General features: G+C 32.9%; 2 protein-coding genes across 3 annotated transcripts in view; both read right to left on the bottom strand.

Moving 5' to 3' along the window:
* The window catches only part of LOC110019931 (AMSH-like ubiquitin thioesterase 3), a 41,788-nt gene extending 37,372 nt beyond the window's left edge, over positions 1–4,416 (bottom strand). For both annotated transcript variants that reach the window (XM_020717813.1, XM_020717814.1), the window contains exon 1: positions 4,062–4,416. In XM_020717813.1, the coding sequence (XP_020573472.1) occupies positions 4,062–4,217 (156 nt within the window). In that variant the 5' untranslated portion in view covers positions 4,218–4,416. The remainder of the gene's footprint in view (positions 1–4,061) is intronic.
* A 6,567-nt stretch (positions 4,417–10,983) lies between these two features.
* On the bottom strand, positions 10,984–25,436 carry LOC110019953. Its single transcript, XM_020717856.1, has 2 exons — positions 24,674–25,436; positions 10,984–11,417 (listed from the first exon to the last, which is right to left on the bottom strand). Exons 1-2 carry the CDS (start codon positions 25,194–25,196, stop codon positions 11,332–11,334), a joined length of 609 nt encoding a protein of 202 aa, XP_020573515.1. The 5' UTR covers positions 25,197–25,436; the 3' UTR covers positions 10,984–11,331.
* Positions 25,437–25,993: the final 557 nt, after the last annotated feature.

Below are 25,993 nucleotides of genomic sequence, written 5' to 3'. Positions count from 1 at the left end.
TCTATGTTCTAGCATTAAGGAGGAGAATTCGGAAAAGGAAGGAGAAGGTCAAGTAAAAGGTTTGGTTCCATTTTAGATGTGGTAGGGGTTAATGGGGTAGGTTAAGTTTGTGTGATTGATAGTTAAGGTTGAGCCTATATGTTAGAAGAAATTTAGAGGGTTGGCATGGTTGGGAGGATTGAGGAGGCTAATGTGGAGGATTTGGCTCGGAGAATTGAAGGGGTTGGCGTAGCATATTTTAAAGGACTAGAGAGTTTAGTGGGAAGGGATTTGTGTGGTTATAGGATTATGTGGCAATGGAGTTGCTATTCATTCAATTAAAAATAATAATCTTGTGGTGTATAGTTTCAGAGTGATGCTAAAAGATATCCTCATTGACTATCATATATAGCATCTTAATAATTAGGTCAATAATTACATGCATAACAAATACATGATCATAATCATTCAAAATATCGATGCATCAAACTTTCATTGCTATGCTAATCCATTTTGTGCATGTCACGTGTTTTACATTAAATACATAAGCAAGTGCAACAAGAAGTATCAAGAGACTAATAAAAGTTATCATCCACAAAATAGAAGGTATTACATTTTTTTAATTTATACCAATTGCATGAATTGTGTGCAAAGCAAGCATGTAGATATGAAAGTTATGATAGTATGCACGTTGCATTGGGTATGGGGAACTAGAAGTATAGGTGTGTTATGGGTGAATTGATGGGCTCAAACACCACCAAGAAAAGCATGCAGGTGTGGACAAAAAAATATTTGTGCGGGGTAAACAAAACAAAGGAGCAATAAGCAATTGTCGATCATGTGACCTATGCATGTAGGGTGGTCAAACACCGATCAACCATGTTGGAAATTATGAGTGGCACATAAGAGTGTGAACAAGAATAAAGGGAGACAAGCATAATAACAGGGTGAGGTGCAATGTGAAAAACGTCCATAATGCAATTAAGAAAGAAAGCAAACCAACAATAAGTAATTGGAATGCACACAACGATGAATAGGAAGTAGCCTGACCATGTTCAAAGGCCAAGGGGTTTCGAACAACTATTAAAACATTTAACCAACAACATAATCAAAATGGTGAGGGGCCAAAAGCAAGAAACTATGATTGCATATGTAAGTGGGCGGGACAACAAAATACAACATGCATGGAAAAAAAGCAAAGTGACAACAAAAACGCACAAAGCTATAGTAGAGTAAATACAACTTGGGATGAGATTGTACCGACAACAAACCCAATTAGAAATTCAACTGTGATGATACCAGAGCTCAAGAAGCATGTGTGTGCTACAAGCACATATAGCTTAGACTAAGTGAGGTTGCATTACAATGCCGAATAATGGGTTAGTCAATGTAACAATTAGAAATACACAAAAAAAATAGGGGGGAGCAAAGAATAGCCTGAAATTCCATCAATCTGAGGAAATTGAAGTGCGTCAAGCAATGAAAAGGGAGGAAGGATTATGAATTTGACCTAAAACCAATTAATGTAAACAAAATCCATTGAATCAAAGTTGAACTGCATCATGTGGTACAACATTATAGATAATTTATCCTTAGCAATGGCCCTACAATGGCCATAAGTGGGAGCTAGAAGTAAGCTTGCATTTGATTGATGTTGGATGTCCATAACTAATCTTTAAATTACTTAAAGGGTAATGATGAGTCAAATATAAGGAAGATTTAGAGTAATTATAGTAATGGTGAAGGGAAGTGATGAACTAACATATGAAAGGCTTATAAGGCTTTAAGATAGCATGGACATAATGAGTGCAGGAATTTTAGTTGAAGATAGAATTAAGAGGAGGAAGAGAATGACAAGAGATTAGTAAGGGAATATATAGAGGTGGGAGAGAAAGGAGGGGGGATGATGATGAAGGGGAGGAGAGGGGGTAATTGAAAGAGATGAGGAGAGGGTGAAAGAAAAAGAAGAAAAGGGATAAAAATTAGGATAAAATCACAAGAAACCAACTAAAAACTAACATATCCCCAATCATGGTAGAAACATAAACAAATATCAAACATATATAAACTAGTCCAACGGTCCATGATTATTCTACAACATCTCCCCCCTATTAACCATTTAAGCCGGAGGAATGCAAAAAAAAAAAAAGACATCTTTCTTTTGGCTGAAAAAAAAAAAAAATAAACAAAATCCTAAAGGGTGACATAAGTGCTCAATCTTTTGTAATATCCCTTAATCTATCAATTGTTGAAAAGAAGCCCACAATCATGCCACTAAAGCACAGCCCTTGCCATGGTTATGTTCACATAAATGATATTAATTTTCTTTAAATATATTCCTCATTTCCAAATTTGATAAAAACAATGCAAAATGTGAAACACGAACAAAGCTTATAATTATTCTTCAGTCTTCATGAAAAGTTATTAAATTTATTGGTGTGCGCTTTCACCTCTTATTTGCTAAATTTTAATAGACTGGCATCCCACGCTTCTATTATTGTCTCATTAATCCATTTTGATGCATTTCAATGTCATTCTAATTCATGAAAAACTTGTTAACAAACCTTGCTTGCAAATACATCCAATTTCCAGCAAACCCCTCCTAGGCTTTCCATAGATTCATCAAAATCCACTCAGTGATATTGTACGATGCATGAGCATCATAAGCTACTATAACATAACCAAATCCACATGTCACAGTTCATACCATTTCACATGTTTGTAAAATCTTTAGGTCTAAGCTTGCTATCTATCCTAATTGCAATTTCAACCCACACTTAAGACCGCCAACTTGTGCCAGTATAGAGCACTTACATAATTTTCAGTCTTTATCGACCAAAGACACGTCTCTTTCACTGAGTACTATATTTTGACAATACATAGAAGCCTGACATGATAAACTGAAACTACTAGAAAGTCTGAAGGAAGATGATACATATTCTAGGTATAGCACAGCACAAAGAATGCTCTAGTCCATCTTTGATTAGGAATAGCTAAATTCAATGAAACCTCAACTCATGCGAACCCAAGATAAAAAACTTTTTAATAAATAAATTTAGATTTCATAAAAATAACCACTTGTCTTTTGCAGGAATCAAAGGCCCTTTTAAAGTATTTTTTTATGTTTAAGAACCCTAACATACCTTTCAACATTCAAAAACCACAATGATAATAACATAAATAAATCTACCAACATTGAGTATGCTATAATCCTAAATACACAAGGCAAGTCATGCTCAATCTCTTTCAAAAAAGAGAAATAAATTGGTAGAAATATGTTACATATCAAGAATCCGAACATACCTTTCAACATTCAAAAACCACAATGATAATAACGTAAATAAATCTACCAACATTGAGTATGCTATAATCCTAACTACACAAAGCAAGTCATCCTCAATCTCTTTCAAAAAAGAGAAATAAATTGGTAGAAATATGTTACATATCATGAATCCAACCATCAACGTGGCAATTCACATCCCACAACAGCATCAATTATCATGATTCTCTGACAGTTCTATTGGTTTACGCTTAGTGTTTGCATTTCACAATATTCTGAAATATATGCTTCAATTTCTCCTGGTCAATTAAATGTTGTTAAGAAAAAATGCCAACAAGATGCAGCAGTCGGGCAACACAAAAACCCGCACAGGAGCATGTCAGAGCAATGCATGACTGCTTTAAAAGTGTCCCCAAAAAATCTCATTGCAAGTTGCAACCACTGCAAATGAGTACCAGTGTCTAAATTCAGCAAAGTTATTCATATTTATTGAGTTATGATTCACGCGTCTGACAAAATCCCTAAAATTCAATCGACCTTCTGCATAGAATCCTTAATAAGCCAACTCCATACATATATATACCATTACGTGATTTCAACTGTTCCACTTACACCCTAGTTGAGCTTTCCTCTACCGAGATAGAATTTCATCCAACAACCTACCATCATACCTAGCAAGACGGAAATCGAATTCCTCGTTTTCCAATTCCAAATCCTGAACATAATCAATTATTAGACAATAACGGTGACAGCCACGGAAGGAAACTGGAAAAACGGTGGAGAATAAGCGGTGGATAGACACCTGCCGGAGAAGATTTTCGGCTATTCGATAATAATAGTGGAGGGAGATCCGGTTGTCCACCGCCACCTTCTGAGCCGAAGCGTTGATGTTGATCGCCCGTAGCGTCGACCGCGCCTTGCCCGCTGCCGGCATCCCCCGCCGGCTCTCCGTCGTCATATCTATCGACCTCTAACTTCCTCAGAGAGAGAGAGAGAAAGCTGGCGGCGATTGCAGCCAGAGATCGCTGAAGGTCGCGATTCACGAACTAAGAATGTTGGGCTTTGTTCCACGTGAGGTAGGGTGCAAGACGCGCTCAGAATGGATCTTTAGTGCAGCGAACCTTGGAGAAGTAGCGAGAGGGTAGCTTTTTCACAAAGTAACCTTCCATATTGTTAAAAGCACAATTTTCAATTTCATTGACTTATATAATTAATATCTGCTTATTTTTATTTATAATAATATCATTTAAATTTCCTATGGAGCCTCTGTTAAGATATTAATTCATTCCATTAAAGACAAAACTCCCAATTACTTTAGATTATATGTGAATTAGTGAGTCTTTGGGCAGGAGAAACATCATCACAACTGTTGTTACAAAATTGTTGTTGGAATAAAAGTAAGTCTATTATAAATAATCTTCTAGATTGCATTTGTTTCAGATGAAAATATTATTATATTCTTATAGATGTAAATTAGTTGAATGATTATAGTTTTCAAATAATTGTAACATAATAATAATAATATATTGAACACGACAAAAAACATACAATATGTCCAAATTTCTCTAATACATCAATTATAAGTCATAATTTTTTGCATAATATTGTAATAATAAAAATCACAAAAAGTAACCATTAATGCTATAATGATGTTCGTCTTCATGTCAAAGTGATCAAATCTTTGGGATAATTTTATGCCAATAACAGTTCTCTCTCCTGACTTATTCTCCATCTGGAGTGAACTATTTTATATCATTAGCACATCAAAAAAACATGTAATCTTCATGTGCCATATTTTTTAGATAATAAAATCTCGTCTCATAGTTGTGTTATTTTTTTAATGTATATTCAGAATAATACGTACCGCAATGACAATATAGAGCTCTTGAAGTACTTGATAACATTGAACCTTTTTTTCTTAGATTACAATACATTATGCTTTTAATTTACAAATTACGCTACATATGAAATATAACAATAACGAAAAAAATTATAGTTTATCATCAGAAAAGACCAAATATAAGGAATAATATACATCTCTAAAGTTAAGACCTTAAAATAAAAATATTGAAACATGTAAGAGAAACTGGACATCAATCATTCCTTAATACATCTGAAATAGCAAATATCAATTCAAATACACTACAAAATGTTAATTAGATATACTCGATGAATTCACTATGACATCTGTAATGTCTCATCTCAGCTGAATTATTTCTTGAACACCCTCCACATCGGGTCTGTTGAAGTTATTCACACCAAAGACTTTCTCGAGCAATGATTGTCCTGCTCGATGTTTGAATGCTTCTACAAGTATGCATGTTGGATCTTTATCTAAAACCATGAAATCAACATCGTCCCAAGATGCATGTCTCCATATAAAATTATGTAAAGTTGTCATTGCAAGAACTAACTTTATCTCTTTTTTGAAAGAATACACTGACATATCTAGGAGTATGACATTCTTCTTTCATATATTGAATGCTCTCTTGATAACGCTCCATAATAATGAGTGTCTTTTGTAAAATAATCCATTTCTCCCTCTAATCATTTTGTTGATGCTCTCAAAGTCATGAATGTGACACCTCGTATCAGGAAAATGACTTTAAGAAACCATGTTGCGTGGGATATCCTGAATCAACGAGGAAATATTTTTTTGAGTAATAATATTAATAGTATATCTCTTCAAATCTAACGCTTCATATAAGGTTGTGAATGTACTAATCGAGTGGAGCCATTGAAAATTTGTCTTCATGTGTGAGTTAATTTAAATATATGACTATCATAAGCACTTCATTCTCATCCAGCCATTAAGAATATAAAATATATGTTGAAGTTGCAAACTGTTAAGATATTTTGGGTTGTAGATTCACAATGTTCAATATATGCAATCTTGTCATTGTCATTATCGATAGCTTATAAACACTTCTATTTAAAATAATCATTTAAACATTTTTTTGTAAAATGTTGATGAAAATTAAATAGATAAATCAATACATTGAAGAACGACATGTTTCACATGTCGTTACAGATTTCTCTTAGAATATGCACAAAAGCAAGATTTATGGATTTGATAATGTTGTTTGACATTCTAACAAATGAGTTAGCCACAATATCAACAAATCTACTAATCATCTCTGTTGAGTTTAGAAATCAGTCGAAAGAAGCACAAATGAACTCGTTTTGCAAAATAATATTTAAGGTGATAGCTACTACTTTAAATCAGGATAATCCATGCAAACCATAATTACTCTGCAATTCATCTATAAAATCACCACAAAATTTTCCCATCATCCAAAAAATACTATGAATTCTGTCTGAATGATCTTGGAGTAGGTCACAAATCCAATTGTCACCCACATATGACGATGACACACACACTATTGCACAAATTTATATGATTGTACTCATTAATAAGATATATTGTAGTGGTCAGAATTATTGCTCGTTCTACTATCTTTACAATTTCCTCTTCATTTGATGGACATGTCAGGCTATTTTATGCATGTCATAATATATAAAGAATAACAAATTGTGTTATAAGCGAACAACTACATTACTAAAATACTACAACCAATGAAAATCATACATGACGAAATGTCACATGAACACAACACATGATATTGTTTGGCATAAAGTTTAAATTATTAAACGCTAATGAGAAACATAAATAAATAAACACAAACTAACCAGACTTATTATTAAAAAATATCAAAGGAAAGGAATCCTCCTTTTTGCACCATCGTCATGAAAGCCTCTTGATTTGTTTGATCATCTAATAGATTTATAAAGAATAAATATATGAACATATCATCAAATATCTCGAGAGTAGAGTCTAGTAGCTTCACTACTTCTTCCATTATTGGGTTTCATGAATAGTCGTGTGAGTGTTGTATGTCATACTAGTGCAAGTCGTAACGAGCAATGAAATTTGCTCAGATGAATATTGGGCGTCGACCTTCATTTCTTTTATGCTTTTGGGTGGAGGGTGTAAAGCTCTTGGAATGACTTGATTCACATTGTTCTCTCTCCTATGGTGTTTTCTTGGACTTTAATTGAATTAGCATATTCAGGTTCATCTAAATTCAGGGGAAAGTCCCGTGTTGTTGCCCAAATATTGGAGCTTGTAGCCACAACACCAAGAAACATAAAATTAAGTTTCTCCTCCAGCTTAAGGTATATGCTAAAAGATCCAAAATCTTTTGGCATTGGATAGGACTTACAATTGATAAAATCATAGTTCAATCAATATGAGAACATAAAGAAAACATATAACATTTTCTACTTAAGTTTTTTTATTTTTATTTTATGTTCACCACCTCTTTGATGCATTCATTGTTTTCCTAACAGGGTCTAAACCAAATCAAGTTGCCCCTCTCTTTAACTTCTTTCACAATTTCCAATCTTTTCTTAGTTGATCACATTTTTTCTTAATTGAGTTTTATAATAGAATATTCCTATTTTTATGAAAGTTTTTTTATTATTTTTTTCCAACGTTCTTTATTGAAGCATGTCATGAGTTGGTTGTCAATTTTGATATCTTTCAAACATAAATCGTATAATATAATCTTCATCTCCCTCTCCCAAATGATCGATATACCACAATTATTTTATTTCCTATCATTAAGATAAAAAATTTTGAAGAAATTATATAATTTAGCTTGTAACTAAGAAATTAATTTAAAAATTTTTAACAAAAAATTTAAATGAACAACAGATCAAATTAGAGCTCAATAAATCAATTTATCAAAAAAGGGTCCATTCAAGATCACCAACTGTATCATATAGGCTTTAAGATCAGGTTTTATTTATGGTTAACAGTGTGATGTATGCTTTAAGACTTGATAGTATCTATGGTTACAATATGATGTGTGCTTTAAGACTAAGTAATATATATGGTTAATTGTATCATGTGTGCTTTAAGATCAACTGATATTTGTGGTTAATTGAGTGATGTGTGCTTTAAGACTAGATAGTATCAGTAATTAATAGTGTGATGTATGCTTCAAGACCCGGTAGTATTTATAATTAATAGTGTGATGTGCACTTTAAGACTAAGTAGTATATGTGATTAATAGTGTCATATGAACTTTCAAAACAGACAGTATATGTGGTTAATTGAGTCATGTATGATTAAAAATTAGGTAGTATTTATGGTTAACTGTGTTATGTATACTTTAAGACCATGTAATTTATGTGATTAAGTGTGATTGCAAACAAGAAAGGACAATTATATGAATCATAGATGGTGATTGACTGAACTATTTGTTTTTTTTCGCATCATTACCCTGCATAACATTACAAAAAACAAAGCCATTAAGACACGCATTACATTAATGAATGCTTAATAGTTCATTTGTTTGTATGCAAAGTATCAACCAAACGACACCCAAAACCAACAATCATCAATGCAAAACCACAACCATTAATGCAAAGCCACAACTAAAACCACAACCAAATCCTATCAATAGCCAACATTACAAAATCATATCCACACCCACAACCAACATTGCAAAACAACACCCACACCCATTGCTTGTAGCCAACAAAGACCACAAAAGTGCACCCACAACCAACATCCATCAATCCAAAACCACAACCGACCACAACCACAACTGCATCACATATAACCTAAGAAATTACCATAAATCACATCATATAAACCAAACCTTGTTAATTAAATACCAACAAGCCACACCCACAATTATCATTGCAAAACCACACCCACGCCTATAGCTATTAGAGACCAACAAACAACACTCATGAAGAAAATGACATTGCAAAACCACAACCAAAACCCCGTGTAACCCTAAATCATAATTGTAGAAGAAAAAACACAAAGCCTCAAACCACAACCACAAAAGAAAAATGAGAGGCCAAAACTGACAACCACAAAAGAGAAAAGAGAAGCCAAACCTTCTTGTAACACTGAACAAACTAGTATTGTTCAAGCTAAATATATAGGTGTGGCAACGAAAACAAGAATGAAGTGAAGACCATCACGAGCTATGCCCTGGTCCCGAATGCTCACAACGAATATGGAGGGATACGAAAGTAGCACGAGTAATATCGCGGATAACAAGAGAAAATTTTGGAAAATACAAGGGGCACAAAGGTCATTTCCCATCCAAACTGCAAATCGTTCCACATAACCAAGCTTCTTCGTTCTCGGCTTTCGTGTTTTATAATAGGATTTCACGAAATGCACCCAAAAAGTTGGATCCCAAACTAATTCATACGTGCTTTTCAAAATGAAAAACACCCAAAAAAACCTTCACTAAAACACCCTTAGACTTAGATCTCCTATTACATAAACATTTTAACGATTAGTCTTTATTATTTCTAACTGAGTAATGAGTCAAAGACTTTTACATAGACATCTGGAGGACTTTACCGTTATTATCATTCTCATCGCTCATCATGGATCATGACTAGCCAGTAGCCACCAATAGATTAATATTATATATAATCTTCAAACAAATAGCTATAAACCTCACATCCTATACTAGTTTGAAGGATAGATCCATAGCTGCAATAGTAAGGAATTCCACTTCCATTAACTGTACTTGTAATTTTTTTTATGATTAGGTTGCTCAATATCCATAAACACTAACATCCCTTTTATCACCCTGAGTTTGTGTGTGCTCACTAAAGAACCCCTTCAAATCATATTTACTTACAAATTGTTCGTACAATTGTTAATCATCTCATTTTTCTCTCTATGATCTTTCCATCATTTTTCTCATGGCCAACAACTCACAATGATGAGCTTCTAGCTTCCTATATATTTAATTCGCATTTACCGCTGATGAAGTTATTAGCGCTGGCAATTAGAGCTAAATATTAAAAACCTTACTATAATTTTACATTATAAAAATGCATAAAATTTAAATTTAAACAAGGCATTTGTGAATTCAAAATAAAACCACGTTGAGAGTTAATTAATAATAAATATTGTATACCGAAAATACCTCAGCTCAAATCCCGAAGCAATCAACGGTTGAGCAAAGAGGCAAGTGAAGGGTCGGACGATCAATGAACAACTGGGCAATCCGTCACTTACAACGGTCATCCGATCGGTCGACAATTCGGTGGTAAGATGATCACAGTAAAACGAGCCTAAGGACCAAATCACCTCATGATATGATGATTGGCTCATGGCAGAGCCGGACAATTGACGACACTATTACCGATCGGGCATTGACATGGCAATCCAGAGACGAAGGCTGCGTTCTATTCATTGGGTGTGATTCCCAGATGTCTTTGGATTCAATAGATAAGAAATTATTTACTTTATTCGATGTTATCATGCAACCTTGATATAATTTTATTCTTTTCTAAAGATAGCATTCATGGGAATTATGGCACTGATGTTGAAATTTGAGTGTTAATCAGATGTGAGTTGGAAACCTGGTCATGCGGCATATCCAACCTATTGTAAAAAAAAAAAAAACTTTTGAGCGGCACCGGCCAATGCCGTTGGGCACACGCCAGAATATAACCATTAGTTTAATTTTAAATTAATATAATATTCAAATTTTTATTCAATATTTATCAATACATCTATCTTAAACGAAGAGACGAATTCAAAATTAATATGTTTTGCTCCTTACTCGATCTTTGGGTTATTTTCATCAACCAAAAAGTAGAAGGAAATCATGCAAGCCATGTCAGATTTACAGACAAAAACTCTGATCTGAAGCAGAACCAAAGTTCGTTGAAAATCAGTAGTAGGCCATAAGAAGCTTTTGAGGTTCACATTCATTCAAACAGTTAATAAGTGCATAAATATAAACAAAGAGAAGTAAAAGTCATATTTGATATTGACATAAAAAATTCAGATCTAAAAAGACAACCCATATTTACATTTGGTTGGTTGGTTGGATGAATGATGGATGAATGGGCGGCTCTGTGGTTACAGAAGAATGCCAGTCCCTGATGAACCAGAAAATTAATTATTATGAACTTTATGGCTTCTTCTGAATCTGTGTAATAAAATTAAGCAAGCAGCTTAAAAAGCTGTGTCATCCCTGGAAATGGCGGGCGCAGAAGAAATTTCTTGAAGCTTTAATTTAGTGATAGGGACCCCCATAATTTAATAGAGATCTTGCATCAGAACCATCAGCTTTAACAACTGAACCACCGTTGGAAGTCATTCCTGCCACCAGAATTGGAAAAAAATTATGTTTTTGTTGCAGATTTGGAGAAAACTCAAGGAAAAAAAATTACACAAGGAAACTTGAAGAAATAAAATAAAAGTTGATAAACAGAGAGGAACCAACAGAGATGCATATTTGAATTCTGCTGCCACTAGACTATAATATCATATCCAAAATATACCACTAATAAAAAGGATTTGATTGAATTTGGCAAAATTGATTGGAGAGATGATTTTACTATGTTATTTTATTCTTTTTAATAAGTATTTTAAAACATCCATTATGTAATTATTATATATTATTTTGTTATTTTTAAATAAATTTATGATTTATCATGTCATCACGTTGAGGTTCAACATTTGAACCTTGAACCTCTTACTTAACCAGACCAATGTCCGGTCCGATTTTCAAAGCCTTGATTTTATGTGTTAATTACATAAATTAATTTAATTAAAGAACCGCTAATGTTATATCAACAGTTCTATGACTTAATTTTAGTGATTTTAATTTCACCAACACAATAGAATCAAAGGGCAAGAGAGATTGAAAAATAATAGAATTAAAGGATGAGATATGGAAACATGATTTTGTAAGAGGAGGCAACAATTTATGTATTTATTTACGTGTTGTTTTATTTATATGTCATTTTGTAGATATTAAGTTCTCATGATTAAAGTTAGTGATAACATTTGGAAGAATGTTTATTCATTTTGTAGATATTTAAGTTCTTATGATTAGAGTTAGTGATAACATTTGGAAGAATATTTATGTTAAGAAGATATCGGAAGAAAGATTATCAAATTAATAAATTATATGATAGAGAGTTATTTTAGAAATAAAACCCTTATGTAAGCACTTTCAATTGATATAGGTGACACTAAGAGAAAAATTAAGTGAAGGAATAAGCACATAAAGAGATCGCCTAAAGGCTGGAGGTGAGTAATTTTATTTTTAATTTTAAGTAATTTTCATTATTTCTAAATGTACGTTTGATTTCATTTATGCTGGATTCCAGTGATATTTATATTATAATAGATTCTTTATATTTTAGATAGGAAAATTATGCATATTAAACAATTGCATTATAGTTTTCATAAGAATAGTTTTTATAACTACATGACATATATATTCCAGTAGAAGTGCATATATCATTTTATTGCATAACATATAGATTTAGTAAGATTATATTTATTTATCGGTAGATATAGGTAAAGTGTTTCATAAACAAATAATATATGTATGAAAAACAAAATGGTGTATATATGAATACTCGTATATTCATGCTAAAAGGAGTTCACCCCAATATGGAACAAACATGAGATGTCAATGCACCTGTGCGCATAGATGTTATCCTTCAACCCTAAAAATTGTGATGTTTAGATCATTATTTGTTGTGTTGATAGAAGAATATCAGTCAGGGACGAGTATGCACTTTCCCACCTCAAATAATCGTGTAAATTAGATCACGAACAGCTATGCTGACGGGATGATATCAGTCAGGGATGTGTTAGGTTATGTTTTAACGATGATCCTAAGACATATATGGATGTTAACAGCATTGAGTAAAAACAAAGTTAAAGACTAAACTTTGGAAAATAAGGATAAGGTTTGCAAATAAAAGTTTTATATCATCCTCATTGAGTAAATATCATTGACACATACATTAGATTATTATAAGATCTCATATAGTATAATATGAAAAACCAGCATACATATTATTTTCTTTTCCTAAAGTTAATGTAGTCTAGAAGTGTGATTGCTCTTAAATTATCATTAGATAACTCATTATATTATTTTAATATTATTCATGCTTTAAGCTTTTGAATAAAATGAATAAAAGAAAACCAATATATACAGAAAACGAGGTCAGAAACCAAAAAGGTAACCTTTATTTGTTAATAATTTTTTATTTATTTAGTGATTCATTCAATTAATTTTTATTTATATTAAATTATTAGTGATAGAATTAAAAATATAAATATTTATTTATACCGTTCAACCGTTTGTTCCCGTCTTGATTAATTTCAAGTCTCGGGTTAGGTCGTGACAGTTAGATATGTAAAGTACATAAGATTTTTGCGGTATGTACATAAATTTTCCAAATGATGAAAATATTAAAATAAAAAAAAGCTATAAAAAAATAAGCCTAGTCCACCGGTAGCCCAATGGAAGAGGGGGCTTGAATTTTTAGCGGGCATCGAGGATTAAAATCAACATATATTCAATTGGTAAGTATTATGCTTTGGCACTCATCATTCTCAAAACAAAAATTAATAATTTTAAATATATATATATTTATCATTGAAAATTAGCATAAAGAAAAAGTTAAATTCTCAATAACCTGTCAACCGCCCGAAGGTTTAAAGACAAATCAAAATATACTTGTCCACACAAAATAAGCATGTAGCATCTACCACGAAAAGAATATGAGGAAAAAAAATAAAGAAATGAAAGATGTCTAAAAGAGGAACAAGTGCTTCTGTACAAATAACTTCATATACTACTACTACTGTGTTGTGTTAAAAATAGATGAAACAACTTGATAGTATATAAGGTTATTCAAAAGGGAACATCTAGACACTCAAGTTCCATAGCTAAGGTTACAGCATACCATCCACTGAACCCTACAATCAAATGGCACAGTGGATGATTATGCTGTAACCTTTTTGTGATCCTTATATTGATAAAGGAAGATCCAAGACATTTTTTATTCATTCATTTCATCAAGTGAATCCAAAAAGCTTCTTCACCAAATATTCTTGCTTCCTCTTCTCACATCTAGCCAAAAGCCTTTCCTCTATCTCATTTTCCACCAATATTCTCCCTCTCAGCAAGATGCTAGCTATCCCTCTCTCTTTCTCTACTACCCTCTATATCTACTCTTTCAACCCAACAGAACAATAAGGGAGACATTCTTTGGATGCAAGAAAAGAGAACAAATAAAGAGCAATAAAAGCATGAAGGCGAAGAAGCAAAAGTATCTAGAAGATGAGAAAGATGAAGAAATCAAAGACTGAAATATTTAAATCCTTCAAAATTTAGCTCGGACTGAATATTTATATAGAGTACATAATGTATGAAAAGAAAATATTTTAGTATTTATACTTAATTAAAAATAAGTTTAAATCAACTGAAAATCAAATCATGTCAAATGAAGCCAAGTTGACTTGAAATGATCTGGATTCTGTGTTTAAATTGAGTTTAACTTGCCCTAACTCGAGTTGATATCACGCCTAAGGCTACCCAAAACTAAATATGTTTCACATGCTCTACAAGTAATGAACCAAGCAACTAATTGGGCATTACTTGGACAACAAATTCACCCAAACAAGTGCTACACATGGACCCGATTAATTATAAACTACAAATAGCTATTCATCTAAAACTAAAATGCTCAAATCTATACCATGTTATTTATCTTCCAAGTAGGGCTGTCAATTTGGCTCTTTGTTCGGAGCCGTATACGGCTCGTTAAGCAGCTCGTGTTCGGCTCGTTCGTTAACCTTAACGAGCCAAACATGAACAAATTTTAAGCTCGAAATATAAACAAGCCAAACACGAACTAACATTTGTTCGCTCGTGTTCGGCTCGAATTGGCTCGAAAATAAATAAATAAATAAATATACACACACATATAATACATATTCATAAAATTAAATATTATAAATTGTAATAAATTAAAACTTTTTAAAATAAAAAGATTTATCAAATTTTTAAAAATTAAATTCTATAAATTATAATATATAACAAATTATTAATAAATATTACTTATATAAATATTATATATTTATATAATATAAATTATATAATTAATATAAAATAAGATATAAGTATATAACTAAAAAAATCCTAAGCACCGACCTCCCATTCCCCTCTCGAATGTTCTCGGGTTCGGCTGCCTCTCCATCTTCCGAGTCTTCTCCTTCCCCTCAAAATCGCGAAAGGCTTTCGGCCGCAAGAGCTTAGGGTTTGTCGTTTGTGTTGGCTGCTCTCAAAAGTTCTATTTCGGCTCTCTTCCTCTTTCGAGTCATTTACTTCTCTCAAAATCGCGAAAGGATTTCGGCAGCGAGAGCTTAGTGTTCGTTGTTTGTGTTCTTCGTCCTCTTCCTCTTCCTCTACAAGTCATCTCCTTCTCCAATTTCGAGCCAAACACAAATAGGAAAATAGTATTCGAGCCGAACACGAACACACGGTTCACGAGCCATTTCGAACATGAGCCAATATCGAACGAGCCGAACATGAGCCGACCTTGAGCGCTTACATCCCTACTTCCAAGAACCCTTGCAAAGATTCACCCACTGGAGAATAACAATATCTAAGTAAAGTAAGTATAGTGGTTGATGAAGACGGATGAGAATCTTTTTCTTGAGAAATATGAAGAAAATTTTGCGAAACCTTTTCACCACGTCCTAGTCATGTTAACCGGCCAGTATCACCATTTGCTAACTCTTAAAAAACATAAAAATCAATCTATTGTCATGAAAAAATTACATCCAAAAAACTAAATAATTCTTCCCTTATTATTGCTTTACTGCTTACTGTAAAGGGTAAACATGTTTTGTTCTTTCATTTCAAAATACAAAAGGCAGAATCTTCTCAACCATTTTTTGTTAGAGTTTATAATAAATAGCTCAGTTTTATCAGGTTACAGAACAAACTCAGCAACAACATCCATTTACATAACCCAAAATATATTCAAAGTTGACAGCATAAGAAGATATTTCGTACCCTATATTGAAAGGGATATAGCAAAATTAACCACCGTTGTTGGGAATTTTAATCCTAGAGCATTGATAAATCCCTTGCCCATTTCACAGTCATTGTTGGGTCTCAAGCCTTGGATGCAAAAAATAGAAGATTGTGTTAGGTAGTTGGCAACCAACGTAAATTTTTTATCGAATAATCATGACATGAATACTTTAATTTTTTGTGTAAATGTTAGGGCGTCCATTGGAAGCGACATGCTATATAACATGAATACAGTGAAAAAGTATACAAGGGCCGTTACACCGACGTCCGGATGTAGTTTCAAATAGACAAGGGTTCCCACATTAGAAACGGATGCGAGAAACGAAGTTAATCCATGAAACTAATATTATGATAGAATCTTGAAATATATGTACTCTCATACATAAATTAATAAAATTAGTATATATTATGGTTCATAGGAAGAAAAATATCTTATGTATTCAAGAAACAAAATAGGTTGGAGAAAAGACTAACGAACTTTGGTATTCAAATAATAGTTGCACTAAAAATAGTATATGTGTAATTATAAATAAGAGTTTGATAATGTTGTAAAATAAATAGAATTTGATATAAAATTATAAAGCAAAGGATTGTTATTGATGCTGAGATTTTTAATGTTATAAGTGCTTATGCTTCTCAAGTGAGTTTAGATATGAGTTTAAAAGAAAAATTCTGAAATGATCTATAAGCATTAATACAAATGATACCTCTTGAAGAAAGAATTTTTATAGGAGATTTAGGGTGCGTTTGGGGCAGCTTATATATGTGTTTGGCATTTTGAAAATGTCTCTTAGGCATTTGTTTCGCGCATTATTAGTCTAGGCAGAGAACGGAGATTCGCAATTTATACTATACGCGGGCCGCGGTATCCACCCCGCGGCCCGCGTTCTCCATCAGCGTTTTGGGAGAAAATTTTTTCTGTGCCTTCGCAGTTGAGAAGGAAGAAGGAAACCCCGAGCTCCTTCCCCGCCTCACTCCCTCGTTGTCTCGCTATCTCCCCCGAATCAGCTCTCCAGGAGAAACCCTAGTACCTTTATCCTCTTTTCTCTTCCTCAAAACCCCTCTTTTGTCTAATGGAGATCGATTTAGGGAAACTGCCATTTGACCTCGATTTCCATCCTTCGTGTCTGCTTGTTGCAGCGGCACTCATAAACGGCGATCTCATAAATGGCTCCCTCTCTGTCTGTAGTCTTCTAAAAAATAAGGTTCAAGCCTCATAAATGGCGATCATTGCTGTTACATGATTGATTTTATTCTTTTGTTTGCGAGAGTTAGGTACTTAAAACAAACGCTTTTATGTTAATTATGTCAATCTATTAGGTTCAAGTCCGTTCAGAGTTATCAGAAGATGAACTCCTCTCTTTGGTTACATTGAAGGTATAAATATCATTTTTTTTCTAACTTCTTATTTCGTTTATTTTGTGGAACTCATTGGATCACATGGTTTGCATTTAAAAAAAAGAAAAATTGTAATGTAACATTTTACCTTTTTTTATTGCTTCATTGGATCACATGAGCTCATAATAAATGGTGTTGTCATTGAGAATTGCGATCGGGAGGGTGCTAATCTACATTCATAATAAATGGTGCTATCATAGCAAGAAAGACGCCAAGAGAAGTGTACTCTTTTGGGTCTCATTATATTGGATAACAAGTTATTTTTTTCTTTTTTTGGGGTTTCATTATATTTTATTTTTGTATATGTAACTGTGATTCTTTGATGTGCTCGTAAATATTTGAGTTATATAAATGTAACTCAACACTTTTCTATTTTTATATCTTAATATTTGAACTTTAATTTTGTTGAGAATTACAAATTGACAGATTGTTCATTTAATTAAAAAAATTTACAAATAAGCTGTTTACAAAACGGATAAACCAAACGGCTAAACAGTTTATCCAAAACAGTGGCAGAATAGTCATTTATCCAGAATCAGCTGTTTTTCAAATGCATAAACCAAACAACCAGCAAGCTAATCCGCAGATTATCAGGATAAGCTACTTATCAGAAGAAGCTGGATAAGCTGCAGCTGCCCCAAATAGACCCTTAAATGGACATCAGAGTGATAGGAGATTTTAGAAATATTCATGGTGGTTATGGTTTTCGAGTGATTAATGAAGAAGGTGGAATTAATTAGATTTTATTAGCGTATGATTTTGCTATTGCTAATACTTCATTTAAGAAAATAGATGTACATATTATTACTCATAAGAATGAATCTAATTAAACAAAAAGTGATTTTTTTATTATAAGAAAAAAGATCGTCAAGACTGTAAAGATTGTAAGGTCATTTCAAGTGAAAGTTTAAGCACTCAACATTGATTATTAATTATACAAACTTCAAGATTTTAAGATTTGGGATATTCATGAATAAGTTAATTCTATGTGGGATAAAATAATCAGCACTCTTAAACAAATGACAAAAAATGTACTTGGAGAGAAAAAAGGTAAAATTTTTATAAATAAAAATAATTTATGGTAGAATAATAATGTGCAAAAAAATATAAAATATAAGAAGTCATGCTATAAAAATTGGTTTAAATGTAAATGCTAAGAGAATTGGGAAAGATATAAAGTGGACCGTAGAGAATTTAAGGTAAAATTTTGTGACACTAAAAATTTAGCTTTTGGTGATATTTATAATAGATTAAATATCAAAGATGACATAAAGTATATGTATAAACTAACCAAACAAAAAGAAGAAAAATCAATATTTAATTCAATTAAAGTATATTAAAGATGAAAATAAAAAAGTTTTTTTCTTAGAATAAGATATTCAATATAGAGGGGTGAGCTATTTTAATAAACTCTTCAAAGAAGTTTCTGAAAATATGATCAACCTTAGTGATTTTAATATCGTTAATAATTATAAAACATTTTATTTTTACCGTTGCACTAGTAAAAAAGAAGTTGAAGATGCTTTAATGAAAATCAAGGGTGAAAAACCAGTAGAACCTGATGATATCCTAATTGAAGTGTGGAAATATTTAGAAGCTTTAAGAGTTTATTGACTTACTAAACTATTTAATATTATTTTAAAAACTAAAAAGATGCCCAAATATTGGAGGAAGAGTATTTTGGCCCTAATTTTTAAGAATAAAAGGAATGCATAAAAGTGTGCAAATTATAGAGGAATTAGGTTGATGTTTCATACTTTAAAATTATGGTAGAGGGTAATTGAACACAGGGTAAGACATGATACTAAGATTTCCCATAATCAGTTTGGATTTATGACGAGCAAGTTTACTATGAAAGTTATACATTTATTGAGATGTTTGATGGAGAAGTATTGAGAGAGAAAGGAAGATCGACATATGATTTTTATTGATTTAGAAAAATCTTGTGATAAGATTTCAAGAGAAGTCCTTTGGAGAGTTCTAAGAAGAAAGGTGTTCATATGACTTATATTCAAGTCTTTAAAGATATGCATACAAGAGTTGTTACTTGTGTTCAAACAGAAAAATGATTGACCAAGTATTTCCCTATTTCAGTTGAATTACATCAGGAATCAGCTATAAACTTATATCTTTTTTGCTTTAGTTATGGATGCTCTTGTGGATGCTCTTGTTGGACATTTACAGAAGGATGTACCTTGGTGTATGTTTTTGGCTAATGATATCCTTCTTGTGGATAAGACTAGAGAAATAGTTTAGAAAAATTTTGAATAATGGAGGTCTACATTAGAGTCTAAAGGCCTTCATTTGAGTAGAATTAAAACAAAATACATGCAATGTAATTTTAGGAGTAGTAGCTCTAGTAGTTGAGTTGTAACCATGATCAAATCATTGAAGGCGTGAACAGTTTAAATATCCCGGGTTTATTGTTCAAAGTGATTGTAATATATATTGCGGTGTTATTAGTATAAGTTAAGTTGGTTGGTTGAAGTGGAGGAATGCATTGCGCCTATTGTGTGATAGAAAAGTACCGCATATAGTTAAAAGAAAATTTTATAAGACGGTGGTGAGACTTGCAATGCCCAATGGCGCAAAATGCTGGCTTTTAAGGAGAAGTATAAAATAAAGTTAAGTGTTGCAGAGATGAGAATGCTTAGGTATATATTTAACAGTTAGAGACAAAATGTAAAATGAATTTATCCTTGATAGGGTTGGTGTAGCGCCAGTAGTGGACAAGATTGGAGAGGATCGTCTTAGATGGTTTGGTCACATTAAACGTCGACCATCTGATGATCCTGTTAGAACAGTGGATGTTTTAGATTCAACTTATGTTAAGAAAGACATAGGTAGACCTAAAAAGTATTGGGAATATTGTATAAAAAATGATCTCAATCTATTAGAATTAAATTGAAGTATGAACTCAATAGGACGCAATAGAGAAAAAGAATTCATGTAACCGACCCCACTTAGTGGCATAAAGCCTTGTTGTTGTTATTGCATTAATAATTCCCATCTAAACTCACATATTGGTTAAATCCAGTAGTTGTAAAATTTGTCATTGACAAGATTTAATGGATTTAGGGGCTATTTGGTTATAATAATTATTTAATTAAAATAAAATTTCAGGATGCATGAGTACTTTAGTAAATACTGGAAGGTTAAATCCTAAAAAGTATAAGCATGATGTATGTTAGATCTAAGCAAATCTTAGTAAATAAATTGCATTTATTTTAAAGGTTTAGGAAATAAACAATATGAGATTCAATATGAAAATTAATAGGATAATAGTCGTGAAGTGAAGCACTGACTAATGAGAAAATAACTTAAAAATCTCATTTGGATAAAGAGATAAGAACATTATATGATCTAAGGAATTTAACTTAAATTTGTGAGCTGGTTTGATTCACCAAAAATAACTCTTATATAAATAATATTTTAGTATTAATTATCAATGACAGATTTATTTTCTTAATATGTGTTTATATATCGAAACTCAATGATATAAATAAAATTATTGAAATAACTAACTCAAATATAGAATTTTCAAATTTTAGATGTTGATATTAACATGTTTATTGAAATAAAATAAAAAGTTAAAAATTATAAAAACACTTAATTCCCAAAGCTCACGTTTCTCCCCTTCTACATTTACCCAAAATCCCGAAATTGGACAACAAAAGAGAAGCGCAAAAGTGACAACACGATCTTCTTGCAGAAGGGCTTTGAAGGGGACCAACGACGAGTGAAGAGAACAAAATTTAATGAGAGAAGTAGACGGGACACCATTTTCTTCTTTTAGACAAGTACTTGTAGGTACATTTGAAACTTTTTCACTTGTTCTAAATCAATTAAAAACTTAGGTTAAATGAGATTTACTAAATTGCAGATTTTAATCAAAAGAGGGAGAAAACGAAAATACGGAAACACTAAGATTTAATGGGTGGAAAAAATCTCTGACAAAATTTAAGCTATATCACAGTTAAATCCAGCATCTAAAGGGCTGTTTGGTATTAGTTAAGGGAGGGTTCTAGAAGAATCCCAGATGGTCAATTTGGACCATTTAAAATTCGCAATCAAGATTTCATCGGTTTTTCATCATAAACCTCCGGACTTACTAAATCCATGGAATCAGTAGAATTAACGTGACTTTAGAGCAGCAGGGGGGGTGAGGCGTGGGGGCGGGGGGCAAGTGTAGCTGTTGCCAGTTGTTCAGAAATCTAGATTTCAAACCCATTAGCGTGTGTGTGTGCATCTATATATATGTCCTATGAGCTACCCCTGCTCATTCGATGATCTGCAATATTAGGAAATATAGCCCTAGCATATTATCTGCAGGTTCTCCTATTTGAGATATACCATGAAATATTAACAGAACAAAAAGAAAAAAAAAAAAAAAATTGCTGTTGAATCTAAAAGGATGAAAACCCTCTAGTATGAAATATTTGTTGGTATTTGAATGTTTACTGATCGCCCATATGAACGAAAGCCATGCTATATGAAGCCATTGAAATTTTGGTTCAGATCTTCTAATTGTTCGTTCTTGTGGTACATTGCCCTCCACTGTCTGACCGCATTTTCCGTGATAGAAATCAGTTTCTTTCATTTTGATGGTTTTTGGCCGTGAATGGCACTTCTTACCAATGCTACAATAATTTGATTAGATTAACAACTAGGAATTGCCGAATGTGATTTTCATCTAGAGCACTTCGACTACACTGAATAATTTTGTCCTACAAGTTCCGAAATTCAATAGTTAGCATAAGCACTGGTAACTTTCTTAACTGAAGTTTCCTGGCTAATTATAATTATGATGGTTAGGGACAGTTCAGATGAACATAGAAATGAACTAGACACCGGTGCAGTATTCAGTCTGATGCCAATTAAATTTGCTCTCTAATTTTCTCTTCAATGATTTTACTAGTTTACCACGCCATTGCCAAACTTTGTTTTCTTTTTCTTTGCAATGAAATTGCATTTTATTTCAAGGATAACACCTCAATGCAATTTTATGTACCGCTAACATGTGTGCATTCCACCGTTTTCATTTTAGCTTAATAAAAAATCAACACTGAAATAAAATTTGAAACTAATTAACCACATTTTAGTGATAAAATTGCATTTCATTTTAAGCATAACACTTAAATGCAAGAGATGTGCCGATCAATGTTTTTATTAGCTTTCATTTCTTGCTCAATTTGATTCCATTCAAATTTTAATACTTGTTTGTCCTTGCTCCTTTTAATCCTTGGTTCCCTTGTTTGCTAGTTCCTGCTAGTCATACTTAAGGTATAAGAACAATTTTTTCTGTCATAGATCGTTCCAAAATGTTGTTTAAATGACTTAAAACTTTACTTGGTTTTTCACTTAAGATAATAATCTGATTTAGTTCTTTTTAATATAATATCTACAAATTTGGCATCCTCTACTCTCTTCACTCAAAGCCATTATAATTAAGGAATATTAGAAAGAGAAATCTGAGATTAACAAATAGATGGATAGAGTGAATGGAGAAGAGATTCAAATATTCCAAATAACATGTAAACTTTGATAATCATATGTTTATAGCACAGCTAATCAATTAACTTTTTATGCTTTTAATTTAGTGAGTTAATAATAGGTACAAATGTAACTACCGCAAGGCAAAATTCGTATAAGAATAGCCTGATAACATCCGACGTAGAAATCAGCACGAATTTCCACATAAATTAGAGCAAAACAAATATTTTTCTTCAATAATCCAAACAGCTCAACACAAATATAGAGAAAAAAACCTACGATTCGAGAGGCAAACTATCCCTCCCCAAATCCTACAATTCGAAAAGTAGGAATTCTCTCCCAAGCCCCAACCATAAAATTCATAATAATAATCTAGTGCATAACCCTAACCCTAAGCTATTAAGCCTATTTATACCTAACAATAATAATAATAAAAGACCAAATTGCCCGAAGGCTAATAAAAGACAAAATTTACCTTAGGCAGTTCATAAGAATACTCCCTTTCCAAAAAGGCACCTTGTTCTTAAGATGGAAAAAAGCGAGTGTTCCTTCTCCTCCATCACAGTCGTCTTTGTTTGTTCATCATCTGCCTCCTCATCACACATTGTGAAAAACTGTAATGTTTGCAACTGTGTCCAAGGGTAAATTTATCATTACACAGAAAATAAAATCTCTTGGTTTGTCTCTCATGAATCTCTATCTCTATAAGACACTTAATGTTGACACTTGGACGGGACCCTATATTCTTCTCTTTTGGCGCCTACCCCTAAAATGACATTGTTTGGGTCCTCGATATCATGTTCGTCGAGACACTCTTTTGGAATTTTCCTATAGTGTTGCTTTTGCCCGCCTTCTTTATCTAGTTATTGTCCCCCACCATCTCCCTCAATTCCTATGGTCTCAACCGTTGGACTATTGTCCATATGTTAGGTTTTAGGTCCTCCATGAAATTCTCCTCCAACCCTGCTTTAGAAATCTCTCCATCCATTCTGAAACAAGCTCGAATCTCGTCCTATATTCCATAACAATCCCCTCCTAAATCAAGGCATAAAATTGCTTGTGTGGGTTTCTTTTCAGAATGACTCGAAAATGTTCCAACAAGCAATCCTTAAAATTATTTGACTGAAGAATGTAATTTTCTTAAATCCTCAACTAAAATGTGATTAAAGAAGGTGAAAGGGACTTTTGTAGCTCAAAAATTAAATTATTTGATAAAATTTGGCCTAAATGCCAACTAAATATTGGTTAAATCTTTGCAACCAAAGAACCATGTAAGGATTTCTCTCTCTAAAAGATTAGAGATATAAAAAAAAAATGTTAAAAGAGTTTAGCAAGATGTAACAGTTATGATGCCAAGTGGCTTTGGGATTTTAATCCTCTCAAGGTTTACTAAATCTAGATTTAAAGCCCCAAGGGCCATCAAAGTGGACGCTAGCCCCCCACCCTCTATCCCTAGAAAACCTAATCACTTGAACGTTTAGGCTTCGCCCTAATAAGAACAAAAAACAAAACTTTTCTAATCATATTATGAAAATCTAAAGCTCAAGAGCCCAAAGCTGTAAATAAACAATATCAAAAGGAATAGGAAAGCAGGAAAATAATATAAAAAACATACCATGCCAGATTATAATGACACAGAAGAGAACAGTAACAAACAATGCGCAGAATTTGCCGATATTGAATCCTGCATTCGCATTCTTCATGTTTCTTATTGCTTTCATCCTTTCCATCCTCAAACGCTTCTGAACAGCAAGCTCGGCCATCTCTCTCGCTATCTTCTGCTCCGCAGGATCAAGCGACAAAGCCTTTGGCGGCTTTGGGGGCTTGGAAGGTTTTCTCAGAGACTTCTCCTTCACCCTCTCCTTCCCGCTCTTGCTCTCCATGAGGCTCATCTCATCCTGTCCCACAAAGTATCTAACTTTCCCCTCATCAGAAGGCCGACCATCAACCCTAGATAAATCTTTGGGCGAGCTCATAACGTTTCGATCATCCGTCACCATTCCAATGCAGGAAACATCACCGCTTCGCCCTTCTTTTTCACTGACCATTGAATTCGCACCAATCTCGAGATCAATGCCAAAAGCCTGCTCCTTGGAAGGAGAAACCACGGAATCAGGAGGAAAAAACATAGAGCCCATCACCTAACAAATAAAAAACGCGAACTTTTGCCTCGTCACAGAAATGTTCATGCTTCAGCCTTCGCAAAAACTACGCTTTTGAAACTCCGGCAGCAAAACCGAACTTCTTCGTTGGAGTTAAGCCTCTCAAGAGGCAAGGCATGGGAAGAGCAGCGAGACCTTCGGATTGACCCTTTCAGAATTATTGGTAGAGAGGTGACAGGCGACACAATACATAATATTTTCAGAGGCCAGACGCAAACGGCGGCACCTCAACTCCTATTTGTAAGGAATCTGGCAACAATAAAGTTTTGAATTTATAATATTTTCTTTATTTATCTGCGGAATCAATATTTCATAAGAAATAAAAAATACTTCCACCAATCACATATTTTAAAACTTACTTTCATTATTATCAAAGAAAACATTGTTATTGATATGTGATTAACTGTGTGATTATAGCGCTATTATTTTTAGGATCAGGTTGCAGTGCACACATTGGCCTGATTTCCTACACTCTTAATTTTTGTAATTAAGTATGTTAAATTAGAATAATTATATTATTAATATATTTAAAAAAATCCGTCATCCACAGCAGAGTTATGTGAATCAATTTTCTATGTTCTTCAGGTTCTTCCTTCCAAGCTCTTATTCACAGTAACTTAGAAGTAGAGATCATATTTATGTGCTCTCTGTTTCCATTTATTTTGTAAAAGTTTCCAACAAAGATATTATTCATTATGCAATCTAAGCGGAAAAATCTATTTTTAATCACCTAATCTAAAAATAGACGGCATTAGACTTTTTCTTTAATATAC

The sequence above is a fragment of the Phalaenopsis equestris genome, unplaced genomic scaffold (assembly GCF_001263595.1).
Source record: "Phalaenopsis equestris unplaced genomic scaffold, ASM126359v1 Scaffold000088, whole genome shotgun sequence".
Taxonomy (NCBI): domain Eukaryota; kingdom Viridiplantae; phylum Streptophyta; class Magnoliopsida; order Asparagales; family Orchidaceae; genus Phalaenopsis; species Phalaenopsis equestris.
The sequence above is the reverse complement of the archived record's forward strand: the minus strand, read 5'-3'. Positions and strand labels throughout refer to the sequence as shown.